Consider the following 25,181-nt stretch of genomic DNA (forward strand, 5'->3'; position numbering starts at 1 on the left):
TATTAATTTTGTCTATTTTGTTAATTTTTTTAAAAGACTATACATCTCATGGCTTAGCCTGGTCTATGGCCCAGCCTAGCCCAAGGCTCGGCCTACAGACCAGCTCGACCTACGACATGACATGGGCTTGCATGGCTTGGGCCATGGGCCGTGCTGGGCCGACCCCCCAAAGTATCTCATAGGAGAGAAGCACAGCCTGGGGCCGCCCACAGGCCGAGTGGTGCCGGCCCAGCACTGCTCGATTTACACGTCTGGTCAAGAGTTTTCTTAGCTCGTCTGTTACCTCTTTTGGATAAAGAAAAAAGGGATTGTTCGATCAACCTTCCATTATCCTGGTTTGGGTTCGTTCTGCCGATTGGCTTCCTGTTTGATATCCCAGGTAGAGCGACGTTCAAGCAAGCCTTTTTCTAGAGAAAAAAGCTCATTGTTACGGAATCAGTTCTCAACAAGCAATTAGTACCAAACTTCCATTTATTACTTCATCTCTGAATCTTTGAAGTACTGCAATCTCTAAACATTTTCAGCACTAGATGGCACGTAGCTTTATCAGTTTAAATTTGTCACAATTTTCAGTCGGAAGGGAGAAACTGAGAAGCTGAGATGGCAGGAATTGATCGAACTATCGAAGAGCTATGCTCTAGTTCCATCGAGGCATCAACCTTGAGAGACAAATAGAAACTACCAGTTAAGAACTCGAGATGTCTGACATCTTGTCATCTTCCGACAGATCTTTATATTAAGAAGATTAGATACCATTTACCAGCCATTGGATACGGAGAGGTATATCCATTGCCCACGCTTCTAAAGACATCAGAAGTTCGAGTTCTCTGTTGAATTATCAATTTTTTTCTACCATTACATCTCTGCTCCTGAATTATCGAATTTGTGTTGTACACGTGTTGGGTCTAATATGTTACAGACAATCAGAAATTCAGAATCCTCTTAAAAGAATGATAGGATGGCCCACGATTGATATCAATGGTGGAAAATCTATGATTCTGGTGTCTCATGCAGCTTAGGTGTTAAGGGGATGTGGTGAATATCGTTCTTAATGCTGCTCATATGAACCATATAAATATGCTTTAAAAGATAATAGAGATTTCTAGCGTAGTGGGTTTATCGTTAGAGCCTTGGAGGCCTGAAAGTTGGAATTTTGGTTCTGGAAATTGGATTGTGTGGTCAAATGCTACTGCAAGTTCTCACAATTCAGAAGCCGCCATTAATCTCTCCCTCTGTTCTCTTTAAGGTCGAGGTGATACCCTCTATATCGTTATTCCATCATGGGGGTCAGAATTTCAAGAACAGAAAGAGAAATTCATCTCTGCGTGCCGTGGAGAAGGAATCCCAGTTCGAGTTAGACCAAGAAAAGGCCCGGGAGGCACTGAAAAAGCTCGACGAGCAACTCCAAACCCTCTCTCAGAAAGAAATAAGTCCTCCAAAGAAAAGGGTCTCTTCTTCCAACTTGGGTACTCTCTCCCTCAATGTATTCTGGTTTCTGTTTTTTCCAGTCCTTTCTATCTGTTCTATTCGTTTTCTTTACATTTTGCGAACATCACAGTTCTGCTTTTGTGAGACCCTGTTCTTTCTTTGGAGGATTGCCATGCTACAACGTAGGTGTTCCACATTAATAGTTCCTAGAATGGCTAATTGATTATTTTTGCAACGGGTGGATAATCATGGTCCGATCATTTCAGACGGTACCCAGTTCATATTAAAATCACTATTTTAGATTGCTAATGTCCCTTATTGTTTCTATCTAGTGGTAGCTTTCTACTGTCTAGATGTTCCATTCTCGCTATCTGTTGGTTAAACAATTATGGAGTCATAATGTTTTGACAAGTAGAGAACAGAATTTTGATCCTTTCCCCCCTTTCTGGCTTCTATGGTGGAGTTAGACCCGTTCATGGGCTGGGTGGCCCGACCCCCGGACGGGCTTGAACAGGTATATGGGTCCACGGGCTTAACCTCGGGCCAAAAAGCTCAGCCGGCAATAAATTCGAACCGGGCTCGGGATTTGCCAAAATAGCCCGGCCCGACCTATTATTAAACCTAAAAACCCTAGTCGAATACCCCTCTTTTTTTCACCTCTTTGCCTCTTTCCCTTCTTTTTCCAGCCGGACCCTTCTTCTCCACATCCTCTTTCCCTTTTTTATATTCTTTTTTTAATGTAAATAAATTCTGATTTATATTGATTATTGAATTTAGAATTTATATTCTTTTTTAATGTAAATAAATTCTGATTTATATTGATTATTGAATAAAATCTGATTTATATTGATTATCTAGGCGCCCTAATGGTGATTTGTTCAAGAGATCACCTAACTCTCTTTTACTCTCTTTCTTGATTAAATATTCGATATCCTCATTCAATAATGGTGTCTCCTTAAATAGGAGATTACAAGAGTCCTAATCTTAGGGAGTCTCCTTGCTGAATAGGGAGACTTCCAATTTTATCTTGCTAAGGATAAGATAAGCTAATCATAATCTGATAACAAGATAAACTAATCATAATCTGATAACAAGATAAACTAATCCTAATATGATAATAAGATAAACTAATCCTAATCTGATAACAAGATAAACTAATCCTAATATGATAATAAGATAAACTAATCCTAATCTGATAATAAGATAAACTAATCCTAATCTGATAACTTACTAACAAGATAAGATAAGAGCAATAGAATAAGATAAGAACAAGCAAGATGATCTAATCTAATCTGGCGGTGGGTCAGGTTCCTGTTGCTGCCGGCGGCGATGGTACGTCTTTCCGAGGAATGTGTCCATAACATTACTCCCCTCTTGGACTACGAGCTTGTCCTCAAGCTCGAACTCCGGATATGTGGCTTGGAACTCTGTCAATGGGATCCATGTGGCTTCGGCCAATGGTAAGCTACACCATTTCACCAAGACTTCAAGAACTCCTTGATTGAAACAAGAGCGGATGACAACTTTAGGTTGGGGAATCAGTTTGCCATCTTGCAAGGGTGGCAGGCAGGGGACTTGGTCCGGAGGAACACCCGTAAATGGTTTCAGCAAGGCGATGTGGAAGACATCATGAATCCGGCTGGTCTCTGACAGTTCTAGCTGGTAGGCCACACTGCCAATCCGTCGTAGAACCTTGAAGGGCCCATAGGACTTAGGGGCCAGTTTCGGGGCAACTATACTAGGACTAGTAATAGCTGCTCGGAGAAGCTGCTGTTGCTGTTGTTGATCATGTTGTTGCTTCTGTTGCTGCAGTTGTTGCTGTTGTTGGTTGTCTGGCTGCTGTGGCTGAGGGTGTTGTTGTTGTTGTGGACCAAGAAGAGTCTGCTGCTGCTGCTGTTGTTCGCCGGACGGCTCCGTCAAGTCTGGTCGGAGGCTGTTTGTGGTTACAGCCCCTTCTGGATTCCTCTCCTTGTTAGAGAAATACGATTCCAGCAAGCGTTGTAGCTCCCGAACATCGTCTTTGACCTCACGAACCTCCCTGCTGGTTTCTACGAGCCTATGCTCCAGTTCGTGGACCCTGGATGATAGCTGCTGCAGATCTCCCATGACGACCGACTCTGATACCAAATGTTATGGGCCCGGGAATAGGATCTCGTCACGGGTCGGTCCACGGGGAAAACCCTTTGTTTTCCCTTGTTCCTCCCTGCTCTTGATGGACCTATCTAGGCGCCCTAATGGTGATTTGTTCAAGAGATCACCTAATTCTCCTTTACTCTCTTTCTTGACTGAATATTCGATATCCTCATTCAATAATGGTGTCTCCTTAAATAGGAGATTACAAGAGTCCTAATCTTAGGGAGTCTCCTTACTGAATAGGGAGACTTCCAATTCTATCTTGCTAAGGATAAGATAAGCTAATCCTAATCTGATAACAAGATAAACTAATCCTAATCTGATAACAAGATAAACTAATCCTAATCTGATAATAAGATAAACTAATCCTAATCTGATAACTTACTAACAAGATAAGATAAGAGCAATAGAATAAGATAAGAACAAGCAAGATGATATAATCTAATCTGGCGGTGGGTCAGGTTCCTATTGCTGCCGGCGGCGATGGTACGTCTTTCCGAGGAATGCGTCCATAACAGAAAAATTCTAGTTTTTTTATTAGGTCGGGCTTCGGGCTTTTTATCAGGGTCGGGCTCGGGCCCAAGTTGTAGGCCCATTGGTCGGATTGGGCTCGGGCTCGGGCCTAACATATTTCCATTAATGAAAAGTAAAAGCACGGCCCAAGCCCGGCTCGGCCCAGCCCATGAACAGGTCTAGGTGGAGTTGAAAACTTTGGGGTTAGAATTATCTATCTATCTAATATTATCTCAAAAGAACATTGTTTAATCCCAAACTACCTAGTTTATATATACCTTGTCAAGGTCACCATTCTAAATTATATGGGTTGTGCTTTGCTTAATAAGACCATCTTATGCCATAGCCTTACTGTTGAAATTCATGGTGATTAGGAGTATGTCACATATCCATTAGTGGGCCCACCTATCTAGGAATTAGAGGGAGAATAAAAAGGTTGTTAGTTGAAAATCTTTAGGCACAAGTATCTAATTGAGTGGGTTAGAGTCCTGTGAATCCATGTATTGTGCTCACGTTGGGTCTTGTGGGGTCAATGTTGGTAGTTAGGTAGAGAGTGATTGCATTGAGTAGGATAGTGGATTATAAGGGATAACATGTTTTTAGGAGTCAGTTATTATTCAAGAGTCTATTTAAGTTGTAATTTTCCTCTTAATTAAATCATTATGAGAATTATCTTTTGTTAATTGAGAGTTATCTCTTTGGAGGTGTTCTTCTCCCTTGAAGCAGATGGAATTTATGTTACGTCCCTATTTGGGTCTGTAACAGAGTATGTAGTCTGAACATGATCTATTTAGGAGATGGGTTGCAGATAGGAACTATCACAAATGGATGACAAAGAAGACTAATGCTCTATACTGGTGAAGCTATTAGGATTACCCAAAAAAAAAGGATCAAGTCCATACTCCAAAAGCCTAGCCAAGCCATGCCATCCTCCTTTGAGAATTATATGTTTATGAAGGTGTTTTTTCCTCATAGTTTCCAAGACATCTATCATGTACTCCATATATCTGGCATATTAGATGTAGCAGAGTGGTTTACAGTTATAGCTTGCAAAATACCAAGAAAAGGAACACTGAAATGGTCTCCCTGTTTATAATCCTATCAGCCCATCTTGCACTGTACAACCAGAGTAGTAAGTCAAACCATTACTCTGACTAGTACATAGAATAGAAAAAATCTCTGAAGGGTTGCTCTCATTAGAGAGCCTGTGGAAGTAGATATCAGCCATGTGAAAGAACCCCTATTTGGGGAAGTCCAATTATGGTGTAACCACTTGAGATGGTATATGAGGGATTGGCTGCAGTGGACTACTGCTCTAAGTCAAATTCTACGAGCCAGAGTTATAAAAGACATGAAAAGATATTAATGGGAGTTTGAAGATCATACAAACCTAGGTAAAAAACTGATAAAACAACCAAAAAAATACATGTTTAACATGAAATGGTTCAGTTTAGATACCTTGTAGATGTTCCATAGTTTCAAAAATTGAATCCGAATCATCTAGGAGGGCAAGGAAAAAACATATGAAAGTATGAGTCTGTCTTTATGAACATTGGTTTTGCTTTAACAATTGGCTTTAAGTTTAGCAAGGTAAGCTTGTCTGAGTATTGAGTGTAGTCTTTGATAGTGAGAATTGACTACACAGTAATAATAATGGTGGGTTTACACTGATAAAAAAAATAATGGTGGGTTTACAAAATTGATATGGTTCATGATGATATAATTTTAGCTAGTATCTTTAAGATCAAGAAGATTCAGGGAAATCAGTGTCTTGGCAATATGAATTCACTAATCTGTTTTCTACAAAGATTCTATGTATAGGTGCAATTGGTGGTCAGGCTGTTGCTTTTGAGCAGGATTACCAAATAAATCTTAGGAGGCATGAGACAACTTAGCCTTGAGTTCACATTTCCGCCCCACAATGCCCCACAGCACATCCCTGCCGTGTATTGGGAACATTTCCTGATGATGACATCATCGGTTCTGGTACTATCATTGGGAGATGTTTCCAATACACGGCGGAGATGTGCTATGGGGTGTTGTGGGGCGGCCCCTTGTGGGGCGGAGATTTGAACTCCTTAGCCTGAACCAAGCATGGACATCCAATTACTTCTGCACAGTTTCTTTTGCAAGAAATTCAAGTCTCGGTATTCATCTTAGTTCAATTTTTTATTTGTACTCTATTGTAACCAAGCCTAACAATAGTTACTTGACCTCCCTGGAGAGATTTATATAGTTAAATATTTCTGTTGGTTAGAATAGATTTTGACCATTTCCTTATTAGATCTCCTATTTGGATCCCTTAATTCTAGTGCTTTAACCATCAAAAAGTTAAAAGTAATTCTTCCAATGGATAAACAAATTTGAAATGGCTTTCAAATCTGTGTTAATTAAAATAAGTTACTTGTAATTTCACTAACAAAATTGGATTTGATCTTTGACATCATACACCTATGCCTGTGATCCATTACTAAGAGTGGTAGTATGATTATCACAGATACTGAAAAATAGTGATGTGTATTCCAATGCTTTGTTTACATATTCCCTCAAGTAGTGTCCTCTTATGTAAAGCTGGACCTCTGGAGGAATTTAATTTATAAGTGGTTACATTCTTATCTCTATTTATGTTAACATACAGCTTGTATGTTACAAATTTATGTTTTCCTAGCTTGAGCTAATGTCTATTACTAAGTCGGTTCTAACACAATTTTGATACCAACCAAAACAGTGGTTGGGATAGTTAACCTGGGGCTTGAGTCCTTTACTGGTTGCCCTGGTGCCAGATCCAGACATGCAAAGACCTGTTAAAATGGGCTGGTATAACTGGTGGACTCTGATAGATTAATATTTTTAATGGAACATGAATGAGTACTATTTTTATTTTTATTCTAACTTTCAGACCAGTTCATGACATTGAGTTGACCGAGTTGCAATCCACCAGTCTTGGTTTGGAGTTTGGTACTGACTTTCTCCATTGACTGGGTCAATCTCCTCTCCTGGTTTGAAACTTCAGTTATTGAAATGTTTCAAGTTTGGGTACTCCTGCAGTGGGTCCTGAAGACCCACTTTTTACACTAGACCACCAACTATGTCAACTCAGACTATTCAATTATGGGCCAAATTGGTTGGACAACTGGGGGGTTGTCTATCCTGTCAGGTCATGTCAACAAATTTATGTGTATCCTATGCAGATATCTTTTCTTAATTCTGAAGATATCTACTTACTGGGAATGTTTAAATATTTGGTTTAACTTCAAGCTTAAAGTGCCAACTGAGAGATGGATCAGTTGGCTGGTCTGTTCCAGCAGAGATGCAGATCCAATTCCAATTCCCACAACCATCGACTTTGGGGGGGGGTGTATTAGTGTTTTACTGCACCATTCAAACGGTCCCTATGGGGGATTTGGGTGTATCACCAAAATACCCAAAAAAAAAACTTCAAGCTTAAAGTTAAACCATATTGTATGAGAAGAACACAAGATTTAGGCATGAATTGGTTATTCTTCATAATTGAATTTATAGGGATGAATGTGTTTAAACTTCTAATATTCTTTCAAATTAATTGCAGTTTCAGATCCCCGCCAAGCAAGAGATCTAATGAGGGAAGAAATGCCAGAGTTCTCTGGTTCTTATCTTGCATATTCAGCTTTTGCTCTTCTCATCTTCACCATTTTTTACAATGTATTCTTCATTACAGTTATCAAACCATTTGTGGATGGACCAGAATCAGCTCCAGCTCCAACTGTTATAAGAGACACTCCAAATGCAGTGATGGTACAGAAGTTGTCATCACCAGATGTTGCTGAACAACGCTGAAATTTCTCTATTTTTGATACAACTTAAATGTTAACTTTAGTGTGAATTGTTTCTGTGCATCTTAATTTGCAATACTAACTAGTTCTTACAAGGTGCCATGTTGGATAAAACCCTGGAGGGATGTGCATTCTGATAGCCATAAGTTTACTATCAAAAGAAAAACATAGAAAAAAAAAAAGAAATGGAAGTTCCATTTTGGTAGTTGAGAAGTCACTATAAAAAGGTGCTTGTCTTCAAGCATCATCATCATCATTCCAGTCTTATCCCAACTATATGGGGTCGGCTAGGTGCTAGTCTTCAATCCAATATCATTATTTTCTCAATTGGAAGCTTCAAACATTATGTTGCTTAAAAAGGTAGTCATGTACCCCTTTTCAGGTGAAGATTCATGGACTATGTGTATCCAAGAGACTAAACTGTTGTATTAGAATCTGCATTCGTAGAATCAATTTTACCAGGCTCAGTGTATCCACCAATGAGCTTGATACAGTAGGCTATGGAGTTAATGATGTATGGAAAATTGATTGGCAGTTGGAATGTGATAAGTTAATTGAAATTAAGAATTCATACAGTGAGATATAAATATCAGATTTTTTTTTTCTCTATTCAATTTGACCAATTCTTGAATTGCCATCATTTATCAAACATAGATTCACAAGAACATATTACTAACAATTTAAAAATTCTCATTACAATTAACTACATTCAGTATTAAGTCTCTACTTGGTTGCAAGCAAAATGAAGGAAAACGAATGATTTCCAGAAATGTTATTTTACACTAATCTGTTGTACATAAAATGACTGGAAAATGAAGGTTTTTCATAGAGTAGTAATATTAGAAAATAGCCTTTCTTCTAATTTTCCATGTCTTAATCCTAACAGAGATTGATCCTCTCAGTTCTCACCTGTGCCCAATCAATTTGAACTAGAACCATGTTCCAACTAGAGGTGCTCAGCTGGGCATGTTTTTGAAACTGAACCAGTCCTTTGGTTTTTTGCAATATTCGGAACCGAAGTCGAACTGAATCGATAGGTTAGTCGGATTTTTTGGTTCGATTCGGTGTTTTGGTTTTTGATGATACACCCCAAAAGGGGTTAATCTGGGTTAAGCAGGTCTGACCAGACATTCAAACCATGTTTACCTAATAACACACCCGACAGAGATAGTTGAGCAAATGGATGCAAGGTTCCTGGTTCATCTGGGTAAGTAACATATGGTCCAAAAACTTGGGCTATTCAACTGGTTTACTGAGAATGTTCCAAGAACCAACCTTTATGCATCCATGCTGCACCACTTATCTGGTCCTAAAATGTGAACGAGTTGGTCAATATGAAGTCCTAAAGTCAAAAAATATGGCCGACTGAATGGGAAAGAGTCGTCCTTTCTGCTGGTGCAAGTGTTGCAGAAGACCACAAGTCACAAGTGACGTTAATGGTTGTCCCACAACTGAACCGTCCCTGCAAACAGAACCTTAAAATTTGACCCAACTGCTTTCACATGTCTGTGGCCCGGTCCAATTCAGACACTTTCTTTGTCGATTGATTTCAGATCAGATGAGGCAGTAAACTCCTTCTGTGAAATGAAATCATATCCTTTTATGTTGACTTTTGGGCCTAAGAATTTTCTTTCTTCCATGACACTGTCACAACTTTACATCTTGGACCGGTCCAAATTGTTGGGTTGAGTTCAGGTTCAACCTAACTTCAAGAACCAAACCATTGACCCGAACCGGAAGCTTTCTAGTTTCTACCATCCAACTTCGGACCAGCTAATCCAGCTCTAGGGAGGGCCGAGGCCCAGAGCTAGCTTGGGCTGCAATCCAAGTCTCGTCACATCTGATCCGATGCAATGATCTCTGACCAAATCTATTTATATTAGTGATACATTTATTCCAATCCAGTGGCGGATGCCCTTCACATGAGGCGGCTTCTAGTGGATTCTTTTTAAGAACGGAAAAGGAGCCACCACTTCCACGCGTAATAATACCCATCTAAAGAGAACTCCAAACGTTATTCTCGAAGTCAAATCGTCGAGTTTGACCGGGCAGCTAAAAGGAGGCGTTTCTTCTTCTTTTTATGCAGGAAGATTCTTAAGAACGAAATTACCCCTGAAGCTTCCAAATTTAGAAACAAAAATGGGCTTTGCAGTCATTTTCCTTATTGACGAAAAAGCCCCTAAAAGTGGATGAAATAGTAAGGCTGCGTTTGGCGGGGCTTTTAACATTACCACGTAACTATGCAACGACTAATCAATTTCTATTTGAAGTTTTAAATGTAACGGATACCAGTCAGCCTACTACATCTTAAGCGTCAAAACTAACGTCTATATATTACAAAAAAAACATTGGAACGTGTATATAAACGACCTCATTTTGTGACGAAATTACCCCTCGTCATATTCGCTTTTACAAAAGGGGTCAAGGGAAAGGGGATGGGCTACCCCCTCTAATTTTGACTTTCCAAGCTATAAGATATCTCCGTAAACAAAGGAATGTGTTATGTGTAAAGCGAGCAAATACGTCAGCTAGAGGCTGACCCTGACGATTGCACGGTTTGCACCTCGCTTGCTTGAGGTTCAATTACGAAATTACCCTCACGCGCTAAATTGGTTTTGTTATTTGCCACCAGCCGGTTCGGCCCCACTTTTAGAAACTTTTTTTGTTTTTGCTACGCAGAAAGGGTTAGGACTTCTTATATTTACCGAAATACCTCTCTCTTTTAATCAACAAAAGAATATCTTTTAATTGATTTTAAAATGCAAAGTTAAGTTTATGGGTGAAATATGTTAGAATCATGGTTTTCAAAACAGAATCGGACCGGATGGTCAGACTGGAAAAACTAGGAATCAGTCATTTGATCGGTTTTGTTTTCCCCAAAACCGTTGATTTTGGTCAGCAAATCGTTGAACCGGTTGGTTAACCGTACGAACGGTTTTGACCATTTTTCAAATTTTCTATTTTTTTTTAATTTTTTTTATTTTTTTGTCAGAACAGGCCGACCGTTCGACCCGATAACCAGACCCCTAACCAGTTCGGTCTCTCGATCGGTTTTAAAAACCATGGTTAGAATAAAAGGTTTTAAAACAAAAGAAAAATCTATGATGTGAAAAAAACATGATACTAAAAGGGATTTGACCAATCAAACCGTGGTGAATTTTGGTTAAAACCCACTTAATTAATTAGCACTTTTATAATGGTGGTTGATTGGTTATAATTTTTTCGGTATATGTCTTTCCAGCATCATAGTCAAATATAGGATTAAATAAGAATATTGCTAAGTTTAACAATAGAAATGTAAATTAAGGTATACTTAAAATTGGAGATTACCAGATAATGTAACATTTTTTGTATATATCTTTAATTCATGACACGAAAACTATTTAGATCAAAAAGAAAATTTTGTAAAATAGTTATAAGACCGATGTTGTATGGAGCAAGGTGTTGGGAAATTAAGAAACATATCCAAAAAATGAATGTAGTAAATATGTATATGCGGAGTAGATGAGTAAAAAAACCAAAAATGATAGAGTTAAAAATGAAGTCATTGAAAGAAACATAAGAATAGCTCCAATAGGTGATAAAATGAGAGAAAATACACTAAGGTGGTTGGATCACATGCACAAAAGACCACTTATAGCACTTCTAAGAAGATACAAGTTGAAGGAGGTAAAAAGGGTTAGGGGTATTGCCAGGGGGAGAGTGAATTTGGTTCTCTTACATTGCTTATGCCAATTGCTGTCATTTTCTGAAATTTTGAATGCGAATCCATTGAAGTGGAGAAGTAACATCGCAAAGAACCGATTAAAGCATGATTGTATGAAGAAAAATAAAGAACAAGAATAACATAATACACATGAGATTTTATAGAGGTTAATCTAACCTTATTCATATATTCAAGATTTAAAATTTTGATACGATACATCTGATATGGGACAATCGTATCGTATCTTTTAAAAACCGATACAGGATATGTATGAAAATCAGACGTTTTGTCTTTTTTCATGCGTATCAGGGGCATACTAAGGGTGTATCGGGGGGTATCGATAGCGTATCGACGAAAAAGATACGACCAAAAACTAAAAAAATTAGGGGGAAAGCAAGCTTTTTTTCCCCGAAACAAGCATTCTTTCACACCCCCCCCCCCCCCCCCCCCCCCCAAATGACTCTAGAACTCCAAACTTCATTCTTAGAGTGCTAGATTTGCAAAATTTTACAAGAAACAAGTGTGAATCGTTAATTTTTTAAAGATTTTTCAAATTTTGAAAAAATATGGCAAAAATAGGTAATTTTTTTCAATCTTTTATAACATCTTGTAATTTCTTTTTTTTTTCTTGAATGTTTACGTTTATGTTGATCTACATTTCTTACATTCAAAATCATAATTTTTTGTACTATTAGTAGATTTATGGAAATTTCATGAAGATATTTGGGGAAAATATAAATTAACAAAAAATTTGAAAATGTAAGATTTTTCTTTGCCTATAAAGACTAAATATGCTTTATATCTATGGATTTGTCTATAATATCCATAGAGCAATTGAAATTTCTTCTTTAATATTTCTTTTTATATTTTTTATATTTTTAGAATTAAAAAATAATAATTAATTATATTTTATCATTTGATCATAATAATCATAACAATTGAATATATTAAAATTCTATGGATGATCTATCATATCCATAAACCAATTAAAATTTCTTCTTTAATAATTATTATTTTATTTTTTTAGAATTAAAAAATAATAATTAATTAATTATAGTTTTTCATTTGATCACAATGATTGAATATATTATAATTCTATGGATGATCTATCATATCCACAATTGAAATTTCTTCTTTAATAAATATTTTTTGAATATATTATATAATTTTTATTTATTTTTTATAATTTTTGGAAATGAATAATGAATAATAATTATTTAAACAATAAATATTTATTAATTAGATTTTCACATAGAAGTTGTGCCAATGCATATTATATGGTTAGATTGGAGAGTTGGGTTTTTCTCATTCCATAAAACATTAAAACTTAAGAATTATAATTTATAAATTATAGTTAAGCATAGGATTTTTAATGAAATTATAATTAGCTATAATATTTTTTCATAAAACCATTAAAATATATTAATTTAATGTATACACACCGCATTGAGGTCTTATATTTAGTATTGTTGATGTATTTTTATGATTTATTAAAGTATTTATAGTGTTTCCAAGTGTATCTATGCATATCTTAGTTTTTCTCTGATACACATGCGCATCCAAAGCATATCCCGATACGTATCTTAAAATTGCCTTTCCGATACTTTGAACCTTGCATATATCCTCTCCTTAGGCACATTACCTGAGCATTCTACTAAAAATGGCTGAGCTTTTGAGGCTAGCCAAACCTGACAATTAGTAGGACTTCTAAGTGACTACAATACATTGAATATAATTTTCCATGCTATCTCAATCTTATATCGTGCCTTTGCCTTCACACCTGGAAGACTCAACGCTAGTAGATATTCTTAGAAGTCCTATCCAAATATTTTACACCTTCATGATATTACATTGAAAGTTCATTACAAAGAAATTACTCTTAATAGTCTGATAGAACTATTACAAGCAAAATTATCCAGCATACAAGATAACACCATGAATACTCTAGGCTTAAATAGGTCTTTCCTTACTTTTAGGCTCAAGGATTTTCTCTCTTTTAGCTCATAGGGAACTTAGGCTATGTTTGGTTTGAAGGAAAAGATAAGGAAGGGAAACATAGGGAAACCTATACAAAGTTTGTAAAGGTTTTCCTACATTTCCCTTTCTTTCCCTACCTTTTCCTTTAAACCAAACACAGCCTTAATAGATCACTCTTCTTGTTTGCTTATATTTTCTTCTAATTTTCATGACTCCTTTAATTCTCACATGGTTGCCCCATTTTTCTTCTTCTTCTCATAAATTTTTATAGGCAAAAGAATATATTCATAAGTTCATTATTATTTGAATTTTGGAACAAGCACTTCTTATAACAACAATAAGCACTTATTGTATAAACACTTAAAAAAAATTAGGTGTCAAATGCAAATAAGTGCTTATTCGAATAAACACTTGTTCGATAATCACTTACTTTTTACATAAACACTCCCAAACACGGCCTTACTTTTGGCCATGGTCTCTTAAATTTGGTCAACTGAGTTTGGTCTCAAGTCCATGTGGTATATCTTGCACTTGGTTACCTGAAATCCTAACTTCAGTCTATCATTTGAATTAACTGTACATTCTTGCCTCATATCAACAGATACTTCTTCAACTCTTTAAGCTCAACTTAAGTGTGTTTCACTGCAGCTATACACTTACTTTTCAAACCATTAATACTTTTAATGAATTTATTACTTATTATCAATAAAAATACATAGAATATCAACAAGGGGCAGATCAAATAAATACTGTTGCTGCCAAGGAAGGGGCTTAGGACAACAAGGTATGTAATTATACTGATGTCTGAGGCTGATGAGTCCAACCTGTGAGTAGGAGAAGAGCATACGTCAAAGGCCCCGGGTGCTCCGACGAACAAGCTAGTTAGGTGCTTAAAGAGGGGTTGGACTAAGCTTAAGACGAAGACTCAGGGCTTAGTCCTTAAGAGCTCAGACGAGATCTCTCGAAAACAGAAATGCAAGAGATCAATAGTGAGCAAGATGGATTTACCTTGAATTGGGCACCCCTTTCTATAGTTGAACTTGCCATGAAGTGGTTAAAGGTAGTTAGGAATAGACTACTAGGATCCCATCTGGCCGATACCACGTGGTGCAATCCAAAACTGGCCATGTGCTTTTATATCAAATACTAAAAAACATGGGTCAAAGTAATAAAAAATGATTTAAATGCTCATAATTTAATAATGGATAGAGCATTAAACAAAACGAATAATTGGGATAAGGCTTTAGATGTGGATGGCCCTTTTAATTGATTTCAAAAGTGTTCAGCTATTCTGCTCTAACTAATTATGGACTATTTGATAATGGCTGAATTGCTGAATAGAATCAATTTAGTGATTCAATTCAGCAATTAAGGATTTCACACCCTACTTAAAGGGCAAATTGATAAGTGATTCAATCCAGCCAATTAAGCCATTATGGAGTTTTGGTTTCAAGGAGAAGGTAAGAAAACCTTTAGAATCCATGCTGGTCATTGAATTAATAAATATTAGAAGTCAGTGCTACTATAAATAAATGTGTTTGAGGTAATATTTAGGTAAGCAGCCATTAGAATTATGAAAACCAAAACCATTTTGGCTACATCTATATATCAAAAAATAAAAAGAAAAACATTTTAGTTAGAGGTTCTTAGTTTGAATGTTTTGACTATCTAACCCAAATTGAAGCTGACAACAATTGTGGAAAATTATTGAGCTAAAACTAGGGAGCTAGTGGCTCTTGGCTATAATACCTATAATAAAGCATGAAGACAAACCATTTCACTGTGTCCAGCTAAGACTAGAAAGATGAGCCTGTACCAAAACATACCATGATTATTGGTTTCCTGTTTTTTCAGTAGATTCTTTTTATATGGTTCAAATCAATTCCCTTCGTTACTTAAATTGCTCTTTCATTCTAGCTGTATGTTACATATTTTTGCAACATTTCGAACTTATGCTGATGTGATTGAATCATCAATTTCAACTATCTTTTCATCCAATTTAAAGGTGGGAGTGAGAGTAGATTATGATGTTTTGGCATGTAACTCAAAACACATAATGTGTAATGGGCATCTTTAAACACATTTACAACTATTAGACACCACATAGGACAAATGAGGCATGAAGGTGTTGATTCAACAACATCATTATAACATATCGACATTGCTTGATATGCCCATTGCATGTAAAACCTGAAGCAAGTTGTGGTATTTCTGTTTCAAGTGGAACCCATTTTACCAAAACTGGTTTTTGAACATTAAAGTTGATTCGCCTATGTGGTGCTGATGTAGCAGTGATTCTACCTGAATCACACACTGCCAAATGGCAAGTACTCTCTTATTAGGGGACCCTCACATGAGAGGTGATGTTTTGAATCATCAATTAATTTCAATCATCTTTCTCATCCAATTCCACTTAAAACATAATATTTTATTTGACATGTCTAAATTCTAACACATAAGCGCCATTAGACACCAACATGGGACAAATGGGGTGGGAGAATGTGTTAAAACCTGAAGCAAGTTGTGGTATACCCGTTTCAAGTTGAACCCATTTTACCAATTTATTTATTTATTTTTTTGCATGTTAAAGTTGAATTGCCTATCTGATGCTGATGTGGCAATGATTCAACCTGAATCCGAATCAGTACCAGATGGAAAATGCCCTCTTATTAGGGGATCCCCCACGTGAGATGTGATCTTTTGATATATGAAATAAGAAAATAGTTAAGACCCATACCCCACTTTGTATTGTTCCTCTCTGCATGGGGCCAGTGGCTAAACTATTTCCTCTTAAATTTCTTGGATCATGTCACTAGGAGAATATTTTTGGGGGGACAATTGTTTATGGGTCCTGTTTGGACATCTTCCTCCTACATTTCTGCAATTATATATGGATTTTGGATTAGTTGTTAAGAATATGGAGACATAGTTCTGAACCAATGTATATTATATTAAGTGATAATATACTTTAGCAGGCTGGATTCCATTTTCTAAAAATGGTAACATGAAAGCACTTGTTAATTTGTTAGTGGTCATTCACCATGTAATTTAGCAATCAAGAAATTTCCTTTTTACCCATTTAATTGCTGCAAAACAAATTATAAGAGTAATTCAGTTTAATCAATTCAGCAGTTACCAAAACGTCCCTTGGACTTGGACTTTTCCCTCCATCTTTTTCAGACATCAAAGTTCTAGATAAGATTTAGAAAACAGATGCATATCCGAAGTATTGAATGATAAAATTGTCATTTATTTGGAAAACTGGGGTATTAGATATAGGGTTGTGGTGGTTTTCTCCTTGGATGAAAAGGAAGAGAAAGAAATTGATTGAAACTTATATTATGCTTATAACACTAAAGATTGTCAAGGTTCAATTAGTCCTAATCACAAGGAGGATGCCACCTTGAGTCCTTGACTCATAGGAATATCAAGGTTTATATTTACAAGAATTAGGAATGCTAGACACCCTCATTACAGCAGCCATCGTCTTAGTTTGACCTTCTTTTCTATTTTATAGCACCATTTCAGCTTGGAGCATTGGCACTCTCTTAAACAATGTTTCAATGCCTGGTCTAGAAGCTGAACCTCTTTTCTCTTCAGGTGGGATAGTGGTTAAACAATTAGGGTCAATGGGTCAAATATGAAAGCTGTTTTGCTTTTCAGTTCTATTCAATGTGATATTCATTGTTATGGACACTTAAATCATTTCTAACTAATCCGGCCTAACTTATCTTTGGTCTACCCCTAACCCTTTATCCTCTTCAATGATACAATATGCAAATATCCCACTTAATTAATGGTTTTTTGATGGGTCATCATTCACTAAGTCAACATTTCTTTTATATTATTATAGCAGGTTAGAGGTAGGGATGTCAATGGACCGGTTCTGGGTTGGATTCCGTTTAAAAATCCATTTGGACGGATTGGATGGACCAATAAGACATATTGAAGTTGGATGAACTAGACAGACCAATATGACATATTGGATTGGACCTGGTCCATCCATAATGAATTTCTATTGGATTGAGCCAATATCTGATCCATCAATAGAAGATAAGAACATAAGTATCAATAGGCTAGGTTTGAATTGAAACCAATCTAAATTAACAGGAATTTGAACAGATTGGATAGTCTCTGGACTGGTCCAAAATGGTCCAAAATATTCTGCTTTTAAAAGAATGAAAAATACACTCAATGACCAAAGCATCATCCACCCATTCCATTAGCCACACGTCATCCAACAATTTCTGTCCATCAAAATTTTGCAAACAATATATTGCAAAAAGACATGAATTAAAATAGTAAAAAATGATTGAAGTATTAATAATTGAATAATAGATATGGCACTAATTAAACAGAATAAAATGGTAAAAACAAGATCATAAGGATTAGATGGTAATGATATTTAGAGAATGTAGTTTCATTGTGAATGGTAGATAAAAAGATTGCAATTTATGAAAGAAATATTATTAAACAAAGTTGTTATTCTATATGAGTTAGGCTGTTAAAAGTCAAAGTTGGTTAGGTTCTAGATACCGAATAAATATTAGCATAAACCTCCCCCATTTCAATTTCAAGTCTTCTATGCTTCATCATATTTTCATGTAAAAATACTGTTTAATGTATTTATTTCATTTAAAACATGGAGCATTTTGATTGGTTTAACACAATACCCTTTTCTTTTCTTTTCTTTAGATGATATATCACTTTCATTCTATTTAATTTGGGTGACTGAACTTAAAAATATCTCTCGATCTAGATGGCCTAGACTTTTGGATGTTCAGCTTGGAAATACCTCTTGATCTAGAAGGCTTAGACCTTTTCTTTCTCGAACTGTCATTTGGTTGGTGACAATTTACTCTGTTCCAAATCATTTTTAACTGAGGGATGTATTTAGGACCCTCCCTCCCCTCCATTTTTAACTGAGGGTTGTTATACATGTTTCAAAAGACAAAACTAACCCTATCTACTAATTTTGGGGGTTGATTTAGGCACACCCATTTTTTTAAGTAACCATAAAAAGACGTGTCTATAAGGATGATGACCCAAGTATAGGGGTTTCTTTTTGTCATTCAAAACATAACCTTTGACCATGTGGGGTGCCTTTTATATGCATATGATGTGGCTAAATCAATTCCCTTTGATGAGAATATTTTCATGGCTAACCCTTTTGTGTTCACATGGCTGGGATTAAAAGATCAATCCTTTCCCAAGAAAAACTGAGGTTGCTATGCCATCCATTATCCTCTTGCCTACCATGTGATGTAGATCAAATGGTTGCAATTTAATGCTTCTCAAGACAAAATTACATCTAGAAAATTGACCATATACTCCCTTTTGCTTTGATCAATTCTTTTATCTTTTCTTAGTGTAGACTAAATCAGGAAATTGTTTGTTGTCGAGAGGGGCATCAAATTATAACGGACGAGGTTACATTTGTCATTTGAAGGGGGTGTTGAAGTAAACAACGGTTGGATGGCATTATGTAATTTAATGAGATATTAGGGGCATTTTCAGAGAGGCCTCTGTTTTCAGATGAGGTGACAAATTCCGGGCCTTGTTTGGACATTTTGCGCAGAGAGGAGAAAGAAGAAAGAGGAGAGAGAAAGCGAGTTTCCCACTCTCTCTCTCTTTCTGCTTTCCCTCTCTGATTTGTATGCTTGTGAGAGGGGAAACTCGACAGAGGAGGGAGAGGAGAGAGAGAGGGGGTAAGGATAGACTAGAGAGAAGTCTCTGCGAATGAGCTTTGACCCTCTCTCGTCCATGGCAGGTTCACACCCTTGGTTCCTCTTTTCATCCTCTTCTTCTAGCCCGACACTTCTTTCATTCCATTAAAGCACCTCACGGTCTTAAAACCCACCTGGGTTTTGTTTAGAGTTCTCTTTCCCTGCGTGGAAATTCAGAAATCTTGTAGGTTTTCGCTCTGGAACTGACCCGTCCTGCTTCATTTCACGGGACTAGACCATTTCTCTGCAAGGAAGATTCTGTGCTTTCTATAAAGGGTTCTCTCCTATTCAACATTTTCTTTCTTCAAAACGGTCCAAGAGCTCTGCAGCGGATTTAGTTCCTTGTGGGTATAGTTGGATCTTGTCTTCAGCACTTCTGGCTTTGCTGAAAAATAGAAGGACATTAATATATGAAGATTGATTCTTGATTTTATTCTTCTTTTTTAATTGGCAGGAACCCACGTTTTCTTGACCTTATTTGGTTGTTTCGCCATTGGGAACTTGAACAGAGGCTAGGTTTTCTTGGTTTCAGGCTTTTACAATTTCTGGAAGATTTTGATTGATACTTTCTTTTTATTTCGATCGATCTCGTTCAGAACTTGCGACGCGTAGTGTTCAAAGATCACAAAAAGGTAGAAAGTAAAGCTTTGAAAGATGGGTAATTGCTGTACGACGCCCACGCTTGCTATAGGGAACAAAAAGGCAAAGAAAAAACCGAACCCTTTCTCCATTGATTACTCTGTAAATTATGCTGCCGGAGGTGAAAATAAGCTCACGGTCTTGAAAGAACCGACTGGTACTGACATTGAGAGCACATACGAGCTGGGTCGCGAGCTTGGGAGAGGAGAATTTGGGGTCACGTATCTTTGCACAGATAAATCTACTGGGGAGCAATTTGCTTGCAAATCAATTTCAAAGAAGAAGTTGAGAACAGCCATCGATGTCGAAGATGTGAGAAGAGAGGTAGAGATCATGAGGCATTTGCCTAATCACCCAAATATCGTAAGCTTGAAGGACACGTACGAGGATGACAATGCTGTTCATCTCGTGATGGAGCTGTGTGAAGGTGGGGAATTATTTGACCGGATCGTCGCCAGGGGACACTACACCGAGCGAGCTGCTGCTGCCGTTACCCGAACTATCGTCGAAGTTGTTCAGGTTTGTTCTCATCCACCCTCTTTTTGACGAATTGATATCAGATTGATGCTTTGATGAATTGTTCGCATGGGTTTCTTTTTCTGATAGACCTGTTGATATCTTTGTTTCTATTGATCTTGATCTTGAGGAGCTCTTTTTTCAGGAAAATCTTTTTGATTTTGTAGAAAATGAAATCTTTAACTCAACTTTAATTGGTAACATTAATTCTGTCCTTGTTGTATAGAATCCATTTGGGTATTTTCTCTTTATGGTTTGGACTTTCGGCCTATTTTAATTAATTTCTTGGATTCATTATGGTCATATGGTGTTCCATCTAATATTATCTATATCACATAACTTGTACTAGTCGAATTGGTACTTGCTTTCATGCGGTAGTGGCAAAAAAACTGAGACCTTGTCTGGTTGTGTCTTTCTGTTATGTTTTCTGTGGTCAATTTGGGTCATATTCAAGGTTATTCACGATCCCATGTCAGAAATTCCTACAAAGTTGTGTCCTTTATTCTTTATTCTTTGTTTTTCTTATCGTGTTTTCTCTAGCAATGCTTCTCAGACTGGACTATTCTGCTAGGTGTAACTTTTTATCATTTCTTGTTGCAACACCAATCATTTATTAGTGTCTCCTGGAGCTGGTTACAGTGATTTCTATTTTTGCAACACAATCTGTGTTCAAATCTTGATATGTTAAATTTCCAATATTCCATGCCCAACATTCTAACCAAGTAGAAGAACCAACAAAGGAAAGAAAAATCAAGTTACTAGGTCTGCTCTATCATCATCCTCTTTCAGTTTGTTCACCTGCTCTTTCTCGTTCTCTTTACTATCTATGTAAGTCTGTTAATACTGTTCCTTTTCTTGTTTCTTTAACTTGAAAGTGAAACTGAAATTTGTATGTCTTTCATTCAACTTGACAAAATTGCAAGGTGCCAACCAGCGGGTGGGTAAGGTCTCCTGCTGGTCGTAGCAGAGACTTGGGATCGTATCCCACCTGCACCTGGGTTGGGGGGATGGGCTACCCCCCTACTGAACCCTTCAAAAAGATATCAAAAAAAAAATGACAAAATTGCATTTGGCATGTGCTGTGGTCTTATGAAGCTTATGCAGTTTTGTTTTTGTTGTTGCATTTCAGGTGTGCCATAAGCATGGAGTGATGCATAGGGACCTAAAACCTGAGAACTTTTTGTTTGCAAACAAAAAGGAAACAGCACCTCTAAAGGCAATTGATTTTGGATTGTCAATGTTCTTTAAACCTGGTAATGTTTCATAACAACATTAATGTATTTAATCCTGGTTTTGCTGTTTTGTGCTATTTGTTTATCTGGTTTAAGGACTAGCTGTTGTGATTTCTTTTTTGAACTTTAATTCTTCCTCGTAATGTCGTTAAAATTTTATCATTTTTTTACAGGTGACCGGTTTACTGAGATAGTGGGAAGTCCTTATTACATGGCTCCGGAGGTGCTAAAACGGAATTATGGCCCTGAAGTTGATGTCTGGAGTTGTGGAGTGATCCTTTATATCTTACTTTGTGGGGTTCCACCCTTCTGGGCAGGTTGTTTTTTTTTTCTTCCCCTCTATTTGCTCATTAGTTGTAGTTTGTCCAGTTTGAAGAAGTTATGAAGTTGGAAACCACTTGGGTGCCCATCTGTTAACTTTCTTAGGAATATCTGGAAAAAACAAAGTCTGTTAGATTTCTTAAGTTCAGTTTGGAGCCTAGACAGTTGAATAGTTTAAACTTCAAAGGAAAAATAAATGAATAGTCTCATTTTGAAATTGAACTTTTCTTTTCAATCCTCGCATTGTTGTTTGATTTTTCCTGTCTAAAAGTTCTGATATCTATGCAGAAACTGAACAAGGTGTTGCACAGGCAATTATTCGCTCTGTCTTAGATTTTACGAGAGATCCCTGGCCCAAAGTTTCTGATAATGCGAAAGACCTTGTGAAAAAGATGCTTGATCCTGACCCAACGCAGCGATTGACGGCTCAGCAGGTTCTTGGTAATGTTCATTTCTTTTGAACTCATCGTATTTTATGCTTATGGAGTTATTCAAATACAAAATTAGGAACTTTTTCAAAATTAATCTAGATAAAAACCTGCAGAAGATTTACCCTTTTCTTTTGAAACTATCTTTGAATGCAGATCATCCCTGGATACAAAATGCAAAGAAGGCTCCAAATGTGTCTTTGGGTGAAACCGTGAAAGCAAGGCTCAAGCAATTCTCTGTAATGAACAAGCTCAAGAAAAGAGCTTTGAAGGTGAGGATATCAAATGCTTTGACTAGATTATCTATTGATAGCTGGTTATGAGTTGACATTTGAGATGTACAACCTTGGGTTAGTATACATCTACTTTTTTACTCATACTTCTAATCTTAAAATCACAGGTGATTGCTGAGTTTTTATCTGTTGAAGAAGTGGCTGGCATAAAGGAGGCATTTGAAATGATGGACACTGGTAACAATGGCAAGATCACCATTGAGGAATTGAGAGATGGTTTGCAAAAGCTTGGCCATCATATCCCTGAACCTGATGTTCAGATTCTAATGGATGCTGTAAGTAATACCGCATACACATAGCCCAACAGCCCCCCTCTCTATGAGTTGCCATTATTTGAGGTTCAGAGCATAAGCAGCCACTTTGTTTTCAAGACCTGGTGTCTGTCCTTCGCTTTCTTCAGTTTGTGCATATACATTTAAGTACCTTCATTTGTGTTATAATACATTGAGTGCTTTGTTGATTAGCTACTGATGGTTGGAAAAGTGCTATTAATCTCTACAGTTTGAAGAATGCTATATTTTGGAAGTTATTGAGAGTTGATTTTTTTGCAGGCTGATTTAGATGGAGATGGAGCTTTGGACTATGGGGAGTTTGTTGCAGTTTCGGTTCACCTAAGAAAGATGGGCAATGATGAACACTTGCGGAAAGCCTTTTCTTTCTTTGATCAAAATCGGAGTGGGTATATAGAGATTGAAGAACTACGGGAGGCCTTGGCTGATGAAGAGGGTGGGGATGCCAACAATGAGGAAGTCATCAATGCCATTATTCAGGACGTCGACACAGACAAGGTTGGTTTTATATGGGGTTGGAATATGAACCATATGCCTCTCTGTATAGGATCTCATCTCCTGTTAAATTGCATGACAATTGGAATTCAAATTTGTTTCCATTGCGTTTACTTGCAGGATGGACGCATTAGTTATGAGGAGTTTTCTGCAATGATGAAGGCCGGTACAGATTGGAGGAAAGCATCAAGACAGTATTCCAGAGAACGGTTCAATAGTCTCAGCTTGAAGTTGATGAAGGATGGGTCTTTGCAAGCAGTAAATGGTGGTGCTAGATAAGACGGGGAATCAGAACAAAAAGAAAAAAAGAATTAAAAGTAAAGAAATTTCTTTATTTTTGTTGAGTCTACAAAATTCTTTTTTTTTTCCTTACATTTTGTTATTATCATCTTGGACAATGATTATGTTCTACTTTTGGGGATTGGAGCGGATGTGTATTTCATGGCTAATGGCTATAGTTCCATGTTTTTTGAGAGTTTTCTGGAGGAGAAAAATGGGTCATAGAAAATTGAAGGCATGGGAAGGTTGTTATTGTCGTTGTAAATATGTCAATCTGGCTGAAACACTCCCCTTTTGATTAAGAATCATTGTCTATATGCTGCTTATCTGCTACCCCCACAAGTCCTGTTTGTCTTAGAGAGACATACACATGATAAATGAAATTGTTAGTGTTTTTATGGTTATACGGTCTTTCTTAGCTTCTTATGGTTGTATTGCTTTTCTGCTACTCGCTCAAATATTCAGTTTCTTTTTCTTCTCGTCTTGGTATGTATTCCTTATTTGGTTGACCTGGATTGTGATTTGTAGTTTACTCGGGTCCAACAATAATTGGAAGTCCCCTCAAAGTTTAGCACTTAGGCTTTGTTCGTTTTCTTGGGAAGTAGGGATGGATATGTTGATAGGTTCTAAGTAAAAGAAATAAAGGGTCTTGCAGAAAAGAACGATTCTTGAATGGCATTTATTTAGGAATTTGGGTAAATTGCTTACCCATGCGCACTGAAAATCACTAATACGTAATGGGACAACATTGACCCTTCAAGTGTTTCTCCATATAAGTGCATTTATGTAGGTAAGTCATTTACCGAGACATGAGTGAGCTTTAGTGGTACACTTCTTCTGATATTCCTCCCATACCTCAACCTACCTTTTAGTGGGGGATGATTCCTTTATTCTGCATTAGCAGAAGAGTCATGTACATTTAATGTTAAAAATGTATGGGTATTATATATACTGGTGGAAGAGCACATTGTCACAAGTGACCACTTCACATTACTTTCAAATGTATCTTGGGTGGGGATACACATATTTTGTAAGGGGATGGTATTATTGTAATTATTAGTATGATTTTCAACATTTTGATGTATCTTCTTGTCAAAGCACTAAAAGTTTAAATTACTCTCTAAGGGGACGTAGATAGTTGAGCAGTGCCAATACCGTGTAAATGTTAAGCACGAGGTCCCTTCGATACAAACTTGTATGTTTGTGCTTGCCATCATTTAATGCAATACAAAATGTCTTTTAACTAATTCATGTGCCAACTTGTTGCCTTTTCTTGTGTTGTTGTTTATTGCTTAGGTTTACTTGATGCATTCGGGTATTGCACGGGCCCCAACGACTAGTCTCATGATAATTGGCATCAGAGTAGGAAATCCTCCACACATTGGTCTTTGTT

General features: G+C 37.0%; 2 protein-coding genes across 2 annotated transcripts; both read left to right on the forward strand.

The window, feature by feature from the left end:
* The first annotated feature begins 317 nt into the window (after positions 1 to 317).
* Positions 318 to 7,981, forward strand: LOC104612988 (uncharacterized). Its single transcript, XM_010280662.3, has 2 exons — positions 318 to 1,466; positions 7,643 to 7,981. The coding sequence occupies exons 1-2, from the start codon at positions 1,184 to 1,186 to the stop codon at positions 7,888 to 7,890; spliced, it is 531 nt and encodes a 176-aa protein (XP_010278964.1). The 5' UTR covers positions 318 to 1,183; the 3' UTR covers positions 7,891 to 7,981.
* Positions 7,982 to 19,242: 11,261 nt separating this feature from the next.
* LOC104612987 (calcium-dependent protein kinase 32-like) lies at positions 19,243 to 24,192 on the forward strand. Its single transcript, XM_010280661.3, has 9 exons — positions 19,243 to 19,639; positions 19,750 to 20,453; positions 21,580 to 21,703; positions 21,856 to 21,999; positions 22,292 to 22,444; positions 22,588 to 22,703; positions 22,832 to 22,999; positions 23,276 to 23,512; positions 23,630 to 24,192. The coding sequence occupies exons 2-9, from the start codon at positions 19,950 to 19,952 to the stop codon at positions 23,786 to 23,788; spliced, it is 1,605 nt and encodes a 534-aa protein (XP_010278963.1). The 5' UTR covers positions 19,243 to 19,639; positions 19,750 to 19,949; the 3' UTR covers positions 23,789 to 24,192.
* Positions 24,193 to 25,181: the final 989 nt, after the last annotated feature.

The sequence above is a fragment of the Nelumbo nucifera genome, chromosome 2 (assembly GCF_055504915.1).
Source record: "Nelumbo nucifera cultivar China Antique chromosome 2, China Antique-T2T, whole genome shotgun sequence".
Classification (NCBI taxonomy): domain Eukaryota; kingdom Viridiplantae; phylum Streptophyta; class Magnoliopsida; order Proteales; family Nelumbonaceae; genus Nelumbo; species Nelumbo nucifera.

What these genes read in the sequence shown, in the direction of transcription:
- LOC104612988 (XM_010280662.3), top strand. Translation starts at nt 1,184, where the DNA reads ATGCTACTGCAAGTTCTCACAATTCAGAAGCCGCCATTAATCTCTCCC. An exon ending in GGTCTCTTCTTCCAACTTGG is followed by an intron (nt 1,467 to 7,642) that starts GTACTCTCTCCC and finishes AATTAATTGCAG; the next exon opens with TTTCAGATCCCCGCCAAGCA.
- LOC104612987 (XM_010280661.3), top strand. Translation starts at nt 19,950, where the DNA reads ATGGGTAATTGCTGTACGACGCCCACGCTTGCTATAGGGAACAAAAAG. An exon ending in CTATCGTCGAAGTTGTTCAG is followed by an intron (nt 20,454 to 21,579) that starts GTTTGTTCTCAT and finishes GTTGCATTTCAG; the next exon opens with GTGTGCCATAAGCATGGAGT. An exon ending in GACGGCTCAGCAGGTTCTTG is followed by an intron (nt 22,445 to 22,587) that starts GTAATGTTCATT and finishes CTTTGAATGCAG; the next exon opens with ATCATCCCTGGATACAAAAT.